This window comes from Corvus brachyrhynchos, unplaced genomic scaffold, assembly GCF_000691975.1.
Source record: "Corvus brachyrhynchos isolate BGI_N302 unplaced genomic scaffold, ASM69197v1 scaffold61, whole genome shotgun sequence".
Classification (NCBI taxonomy): Eukaryota; Metazoa; Chordata; class Aves; order Passeriformes; family Corvidae; genus Corvus; species Corvus brachyrhynchos.
This window is the reverse complement of record NW_008236478.1, coordinates 986,958-995,785: the sequence shown is the minus strand read 5'-3', so window position 1 is coordinate 995,785 and position 8,828 is coordinate 986,958. Positions and strand designations below refer to the sequence as shown.

Below are 8,828 nucleotides of genomic sequence, written 5' to 3'. Positions count from 1 at the left end.
CTGGTTCATAAAATTCACAGAAGACAAGGATCACTCCAAATCCATCCTGTGGTCATTACTTCCTTTGAAATAGCAATGCGAGACAGAAATGCCCTGCAGGTATCTGAGTTCTCTTAGCCCTAGGACTGTGTGGTGCCTCAGCACTGATAGCAGTGCTTTTGAACACAGTAAAAAAACCCACATGCTGCCTATACAGTTTCATACTGCAGCACGTATATTGGCATTCACTCTGTTTCCTTGGTAGTAGTAGCTCCGCAATTCAATGCTTAAGTTCTTCAAACAGAACATTATTCTAAAAGCAGATAGTTACAGCATACCTGCTCTTTTTGTTGCCTTTCTGTAGATGGTGGTTAAGGATGCTTGGAGTAAAAACTATACTTGGTGTATAAATACTGTGGTTAACATCACAATGGTTGTTTCAGCAAGATGAGCTTCTTGTAGAAGTTTTATTTTAACCACCTAAGCTTTCTAAAAGGCAGTCACCATGAAGCAGATGTATGACATTAACTGTTTGGGCTCAGCTCTATTAGTCTGGCAAAGTGAAAAACAGTAAATAGAACCTTTGTAACAGGCAATATCAGCCAGTCTTATTAGTGCTTCTTATTTAATGTGACATCTGTTTTGATGGAATAAAGCGAAAATTTACTGAAATAACCTTTATTTTTGTAGAGCTGCTACTGGAAATACCTGATAGTAGATGAAGGTCACAGGATTAAAAATATGAATTGCCGCCTTATCAGAGAATTGAAACGATTTAATGCAGACAATAAACTCCTGTTGACTGGTACTCCTCTGCAAAACAACTTGGCAGAGCTTTGGTCATTGCTTAACTTCCTTTTACCAGATGTGTTTGATGATTTGAAAAGGTAGGTTGCAATCTGATCGTGGAAACTATTTCTGTTTGTTCTGTTTGACTGTTATTATGACTCTTTAATAATTAAACTTATCAGCATGTGAAGAGCCGTTTTATGGCATGGTTGTAATTCAGTATGATTATTTGGTGGTAAGGGCTTTGAAATGTGTCTTGCCTCACACTAAGTTGTTTTGGAAAGGAAGGAATTAATTGTCATCTCCCTGGATAGTGGAAGCTCAGCTCTGAGCTAAGACGTGAACATTTGCGGTGAGAGATGTTTGTCATACCACAAATGCTGGGTGCTGCTTTGAAATTGTCAAAGGTGCTGGATAAAGCTGTGTGAGGCTGGCAGGCACAGGACCCACAGATCCTTTTCTGCAGCAGTAGGGAGTCAGGTGGAAGAGCATTGCCAAAACAGTCTTTAGACTAATTTTTTGAAAATGTTATAACCTAGATGGAATATAATAGACAATAATGAATATTCCAACTAGTACAAGTATTTTTACAAACCACTTAAAACCTCAAGCATCTGAATTGACAGGTATATTTCAGAAATTCCTCCTGTACATCTTCCATTCATGATGAATGTGAGCGCTTTATTTTTTTTAAAATCACAGGATAAGAGAAGAATAGATACTAAAATAATGAAGAATAATAGCTATGAAGTAAGCTATGTTTTTCCTTGCTTTGTTTTTATAGCTTTGAATCCTGGTTTGATATTACCAGCATTACAGAAACTGCTGAAGATATTATTGCTAAAGAAAGGGAGCAAAACATCTTGCATATGCTGCATCAGGTTTTCATTTATCCTTCATTTTGTATTTTTCATGGTTTAGTTGTAACATGGACCATTAGTGTTGTGAAACATGTCAAAATCTTGTTTGTGATGCCGAATTCTGGTCTGAGGTTTTTATTGTGGCACTTCTGGACTTCCTTAGACTTGTGGGGTGTTTTTTTTCAATCTTTACAGCACTTACAAATGGTAAAGGGAAAATGTTATCTCTTTGATAGCGACTCATTTTTATTCTTGGAACTGAATTGAGTTTAGTTAAACTTAATTGCAGTTACAGACTTCTGCTCACCAAGAGATTTTATTGGTGTATTTATTTTGCTCAAAGATAACGTGGAGAGAACTTGTGGAACTTTCAGGTGCTGAACAAAATACCTTTTGATAAACTAGTTATATAATATGCCTGTCTTCAAATTTTTACTTAGAGCTCTTTTTTTTAAGAGTGTGTGGAGGTAAATGCTTACAGACCTATCATTTTTTCATTATAAGCTACTGGTGAGGGATCTAAACTGTATCTTCTATGTATAATTGTTGATGACAATTTACTTACTTTGGTTAAAGGTTTTGGGCATTTTCAGAAAAACTTGATTTAAGAAATATAACAAAATGAGCAGTTTTGTAATAAGATTACTTTCAGTTACTGGAATTTGTAAGAAGGGTCTGTAATGTAGTTACTACTGCACCCCTACCAAGCATTTTAAAATTTTTAAAATGTCAGTGGATATGTTGTTTCAACACGTTAGTACTAGCATGTGCGTGAAACTTTTGGAGTTGGCATCCATATTAAAAAACTAAATATATGTGCAAATTAACTCTCTTGCTTTAAATTGGCAAAATAGTATTACAGCAGGCATGTGTCTGTGTTGCTGTCCTGTTTTCTTTTTTTTAAACTAGCTGTGTTGACAGCTTTGAGTAATTGTGACATCTGCTCACCATTTCAGATTCTGACACCTTTCTTACTGAGAAGGCTGAAATCGGATGTTGCTCTTGAGGTTCCTCCTAAACGAGAAGTTGTGGTGTATGCACCACTGGCAAAGAAGCAGGAAACTTTCTATACTGCCATTGTCAATCGCACCATTAGGAAACTGCTTGGAAATAATGAGGTATCTACTGATAAGGATGTTAGAAATGTGCTTGCTATTAATAGCTTGTGTGCAAAACCACATTGGTATTGCTTCACTACCGTTGTAACTAAACCTGGTTTTTTGCTTAAATTTGTAGTCTGATCTATTTGTTATCTACTATAACAGTGCCAGTTACTGTGATAGACCTGTGGCACAGAACTAGAGCAATATAAGTATAAATATGTTCTTGATTACTTGTAGCTTTTGGGGGAAAGAACACTGTTTTCCTAGAGTTGACAGTTTCAGCTTAGAATCAGTAAGGTATTAATGTAGCTTTGTAAATCAAACAGAAACTTTCATAATCTACAATTGCAGACCGTTTCAATTTGGCTGCGTATTCTACATAGCCAAAATTTAAGCTGCTGAATCTAGATAAGTGTTGCATGATGCACATCACTGAGGCCTCTTTTCTGTTTTGAGAATTCTTGGATCAGCACAGGCCTTTGATTCTGAAGCTGGCTGCTGTTGATGGCAATGTTCTCATTTCCCACAGGAAGAAGTAGTTGAGTTGAGCTCTACAGGCCGACCAAAACGCCGTAGTCGGAAAGTGGTTGATTATTGTGAAGAACATAATGGTTCACCTGATGACTTGGAAAAATTAATCAGCAAAATGCAAGAGGAAGTAGAAAAAGAGAGGTGCCTGCCTTGAAAGATATTTTTTTTTTCTTGTTGTACTGTTTATCTCCCTCTTAGTTTGCTTCCAGAGCTTTGCTTACTGAAATTGATCAGGAAGAATGGCATTTAGTTATTCACTATCCATGTAGCTTTATGGTTTGTTTCTTTGATTTTACCTGGTATTCACTGAGCCGTAATAGCAGTGATTAGGTTGTACCATCACTGACTGGCTCATTAGAGTTATAGTTAACTTCAGGACACTGTTGTGGTTTAACCTCAGGCAGCAGGCAAGCACCACACAGCTGCTCGCTCTCAGCTCCACCAGCAGGACTAGGGAGAGAATCAGAAGGGTAAAAGCTGGAAAACCTGTGGTTTGACATAAAAACAGTTTAACAGGGAAGGCAAAAGCTGCACATGCAAGCAAAGCAAAACAAGGAATTAATTCACTGCTTCCCATGGGCAGGCAGATGTTCAGCCATCCGCAGGAGAGAAGGGCCCCATCATGCATAACAGTTGCTTGGAAGACAAACAATGTCACTCCAAATGTCCTCCACTTCTTCCTTCTGTTGATGGCTCTAAATTGGTTGAAAGTCCCTTGTGCATAAGGAGTATCTTCAGGCTGAAATGTGTTTATTTTGTTAGATTTTTATTGTATTTCAGTGTAGCCTGCAAGAACAAATACATGTTTGTGTTAGTTTTATGGTATGCATGGATCCCTTATGTTGGACACAGTACTTACATGTGGAAGAACTAAATAGCTGTATTCATTGTGATTCCTGTGATGTGGCCAAATTGGCCACATCAGAGAGCTGATTCTGGAACATCTTGGGTATTGCTCCACAGGAAATCTGACCATGTGGTCTGGAGAGGTCTTGCTGCTGTCCCCTTTTCTGATGGTGACTTGCACAAGTTAAATTCTACTTCTAATTATTACTGACTGCCCTTTATATTTTAAATCAGTAACGGCAAATGGTTGTGCCTTCGTTGCCAAGTGTGGCACTCTTTAAGAAATTTTGTCTGGTAATAGCTTTACAAACTATAAGGGATTTTGAGATGTCACAGCATGTGACTCTACTGCTTGCTTTTTTTGTAGGGTTTTTTTCTCTTAAATATTTGTAGCATAATACGGGGACACTTTCAGTACTAATAAGGTGTTGTGTCTTTTCAAGGCCAGTGGTAGAAGTGAGCATTCCTATGGATTCTGAGGTGAACCTTAAACTGCAGAATATTATGATGTTATTGAGGAAGTGTTGTAATCACCCCTATCTTATTGAATATCCTTTGGATCCTGCTACACAACAATTCAAGGTACATATTTTAAAAGCATTAGATAAAATTTATTCCAGCCATTAAAAAGCAATAGACTGTGAGCTGATGGCAGTAAAGAATGACCTTTTCAATGTATTTGGCATATGCCTCCTGTTGAATTCCAGCAGTATACTGAATCATTATTTGAAACTTCCTGCAGCAGCAGTTGCAGGGACCTGCTCAGCTGCTGTGCCCATTCAGTCTTTGCATGGTGATGCTGTGATGGTCATCATTGTGACAATGCCCTTCCGCTGGTGGAGAGTTACTCAAACAGTTGCCGGCTTCCATTGACTCCAGGTGCTTTAGGGGCTGCCTCAGGGTCTCCTCACAAGGGTTATTTTTTGGAACAAATGCTAACCTTGGTGAACTGTTCATGAGATAAATTGTGCACATTGCAGGAGGTGCAGTGGTAACATTGAAGTGTGAGTTGTTGAAGAACCAAGTACAGCAGAGCCGTCTGCTCAGAGAATACAGCATTCTTCCTCAAAAGGGAAAAAATCCAAATTATATCACAAAGACCAGCTGGTAGTTCAATCTACACAAAGCAGATGGAAATATAGGAAAGTATGAACTAATTTGAATTGAAAGAATCTTGAAGACCTGGAAGTTGCTTGTACATTCTAAGTGTAGATGTAGGTTTGTAGGTATGTGTAGTCATGTTTCCTATTTTGTGAGTGATAACAGAGCCTGCTGTACTCCAGAGTAAGCTTTTGAAGTGTATCAGTGTAAAGTCAGTGCATAAAAAGCAGATTCCCCAGTCAGGGAGATGAGGAAAATTAGTTAGCGTGTAGAAAATGGAGACTGTTTGACAACTGACACCACCTGCAGGAGTTAGTACTTGCTCAGGAAAATGTATTCATAATTACCAAGGTGGCTGCTGTATGTTTCAGACCGTAGAAGTTTCTATATCCCTGCCCTCAGCCCATGGCAAGAATTAGATCTAAGAAGCTCTCTTGAAGAGGGGTTTAAGGCAGCAGTGTGAAAACTTGCTGTGAACTTTTACCACTTGGCTGATGTGTAGTAACTTGTTCAGCGGTGCCTCTTTGTGTCCAGTAGGTGGAAGCCTTGTGTCTTAATCACAAGGTGGGAAAGAAACAGCAGCACTATTCCATGAGGAAAAGTTAACAACATGAGGGTTTCTCCTTCCAGAAATGGAGTGAAAACTAATTAGTTTTTAAAAATAATTATTTGGGCATATGAAATGGTGGGGTTCGATTTAGTTTCATCATGATTTAAGTGATTCAGTGCTGTGTGCTAAAATTAACATTACTTCCAATATGACAGCTTTTAGTTAAGAAAATGGTGCACGCTTGTTTCAGTGAGATCTCAGACGGCTTTTGTTGATGCTTCTGAGTTGGGGAAACCACTGGTCGCTTTCCCTCCTAATATTTTATCCCCTTTTCCCTGTTCCAAGGTTGATGAAGATTTAGTAAAGAATTCAGGCAAGTTTCTACTCTTGGACCGAATGCTTCCAGAACTTAAAAAGAGAGGACATAAGGTAAAGCTGAAGGTTTTGGAGGGGTGAGATACAGTCATCTCCTTATGAACAAAAAGTGTTATTAAGGAGTCTTTCTGGTTTTGTAGGTCTTGTTGTTCTCACAAATGACTATGATGCTTGACATTTTGATGGATTACTGTTACCTGAGAGACTTCAAATTTAGTCGATTGGATGGCTCTATGTCCTACTCAGAGAGAGAAGAAAATGTAAGTAGATGGACATGCCCTACGAGCATGTTTGCAAATTCTGCTTCTGCTGTGACACTGGGATATGATTTTGCACAGCATTTTGCCTTTAATAGGCAAAACACCTCTATGTTGAAAACTGTCTTCTGCCTTAGTAACTGCGGCTCAGAAATACTGAAGCAGCAAAGTGTGCTGCTAACCGTTGCCTTGAGGTATGCCTAAAATGCAGTGCTTCTTAAAACCTCTGACAGCCTGTGTTGTATTTTCTGTGTTTATCTTTTTAAACAGGGCTCTCAAAATAAAACATTAGCAATGTTATGTTTGGTCCATCTACTTTTTCTAATAGATGAATTCTCTTCCAGATGCGTCAATTCAATACTGACCCTGAAGTCTTCCTATTCTTAGTGAGTACGAGAGCTGGAGGCTTGGGCATTAACTTAACTGCGGCAGACACAGTTATCATCTATGACAGTGACTGGGTATGTTGACAGATTGTTAACCTAGTGATACGTGTCAAAAATGCTTTCTCTTGCTGCTTTTGATAACCATTTATGGACCCATTATTGTATAGATCATTTCTATAACTTTAATGAAGTGTTACATGAAAGTAATGGTAGTGTGTGCATTCATTTTGTATGTGAAATAATACAGCCTCATTTGAAAAGTCCTGAGTTACTGAATACAACATTAGAGTTGGTTTCTGAGTTTGGCCCTGAGCTACCAAAAGCAGGAGGTTTTTTTCTGTTGTCGATACATTTCCTTCTTTTTATTACTTAAATATGAGTGTTGCTGGACCTTTTACAGGTTCCCTGTTTACAGCAGCTGCCATATTAGTACCAGCTCCTTGAATTTCCTCTGTGACTTGCCACATGTGTTTTAGCTAGCTAGGATTCTGCTGCTCCTGTAAGTCTGGAGGCTAGGAAAAAGAGAGGTATGGAAAGAAATGACTGAGGGACCTCTGCATCTTCACATTATTTTAGTAGACAGTGCTGCTGTTTTCAGCTTCAGAAGAGCTAAAGCAGCTTCAGAAATGGCTGAAAACTTTTAAAACACTTTCTTATCCTCAAACAAAGAAACCCAACACAAAATTCAACACAAAGAAACCTACAACTAAAATTCTCACCTAAATCTGTCATATTAACCATGTCTATCTGTAGAAAACTGCAGCACATGGTGCAGAAGCACTCCAGGCCGGTTGGGTTTCTCTCCCTGTGCAGCTATAGCAGCAGAGCTTCTTGTGGATAGGCTTAAGAGTCAAGAGTGATAGAGTTCTATTATACCATGTCTCTTCTGCTTCTGCACTGACTTTGAGCTCCCCATTAAAAATGTTGTGTGTGGTATGTCCTTTAAAAAAAGGATAATGGCGTAACTAAATTGTTACTAATTCATTTCTTTATCTGCTCAGAACCCCCAGTCAGACTTGCAGGCCCAAGACAGGTGTCACAGAATTGGTCAGACAAAGCCAGTAGTTGTTTATCGTCTTGTGACAGCCAATACTATTGACCAGAAGATTGTGGAGAGAGCTGCTGCCAAGAGGAAGCTGGAGAAGCTGATTATCCACAAAAGTTAGTATCTTTCTCTTAGGACTTCGTGTCAACATGTGTCACCTCTTTAAATCTCAAGCTGTAACAAATTCCAGTATCCTGTTCGCCTCTGTCCAGTATGTTATAACCACAGAAGACAAGTCCTGTTTGAACAATTAGCCAGTCCTGAAGAGAACAATAGTCCTTGGGTTTATGTGCAGAACAATGGTGATTCTTGTGGTGTTCTTGATTATATAGCTGGTCATGCTCAGAAATTTTTAGAATGTAATTGCTTTGAAGTGTCCCTTTTGGGGATGAATTTTTCTTGTACAGATCCTATAGGAATCCTGCTTTGCTTCTGTAGCTTATTCTGTTTGTGAATTTGGACTGTAGCTCCTTATATATAGCAATTTTCAAACATTAAGCTTACTTGAAGAATTGCAATTTTTATAACGTGGTTTCTGAATGATAACTAGTTTTATATTAAGCTTCAAAGGAGGTTAAAAACTACTCATCATTCTTGTATCCTCATATTGTGGGGAAAAAAAGCCTTTTCATGAGGGGATAAAGGGGCAAAAAGGCCCCCCCCTGTAACTGTCTGCTGCACAGTGCACTGCTTGTCAAGCCTAAACTGAGGTTTGCCTCTGGTTCTGGATGATGTTAACTAATCTTTGATAATTACTTTATCCTAGTGATGCCATGAAGATTTTTGCCTTTCCTTTTATACCCCTGTTGTACCTTTTTACAACTTCTGTATTCTTAGTGCTTTTTGCCTACATTCTTGGACTTGTTTGTTCAGCTAGGAGATGAAACATTTTAGAAGGTTCGTAGGTAGGGGTTAGGGTGCCCCAGACCCCAAGGTCCTCTCCAGAACACATTCTGTAAACTAAGATAGAACCATCCAGGGGAAGGCTCCTTGAGGGGGGGGGGGG

At 38.8% G+C, this 8,828-nt stretch overlaps 1 protein-coding gene across 1 annotated transcript in view; it reads left to right on the top strand.

Annotated features, from left to right (window-relative positions):
* The window catches only part of HELLS (helicase, lymphoid-specific), a 22,941-nt gene that overhangs the window by 9,723 nt on the left and 4,390 nt on the right, over positions 1–8,828 (top strand). Inside the window, 10 exon segments of the mRNA XM_008643726.2 lie at positions 1–99; positions 670–866; positions 1,553–1,649; positions 2,585–2,746; positions 3,261–3,403; positions 4,552–4,690; positions 6,105–6,188; positions 6,275–6,394; positions 6,736–6,852; positions 7,779–7,938. The exon segment at positions 1–99 is cut by the window's left edge and continues 36 nt beyond it. Of these exon segments, the coding sequence (XP_008641948.2) occupies positions 1–99; positions 670–866; positions 1,553–1,649; positions 2,585–2,746; positions 3,261–3,403; positions 4,552–4,690; positions 6,105–6,188; positions 6,275–6,394; positions 6,736–6,852; positions 7,779–7,938 (1,318 nt within the window).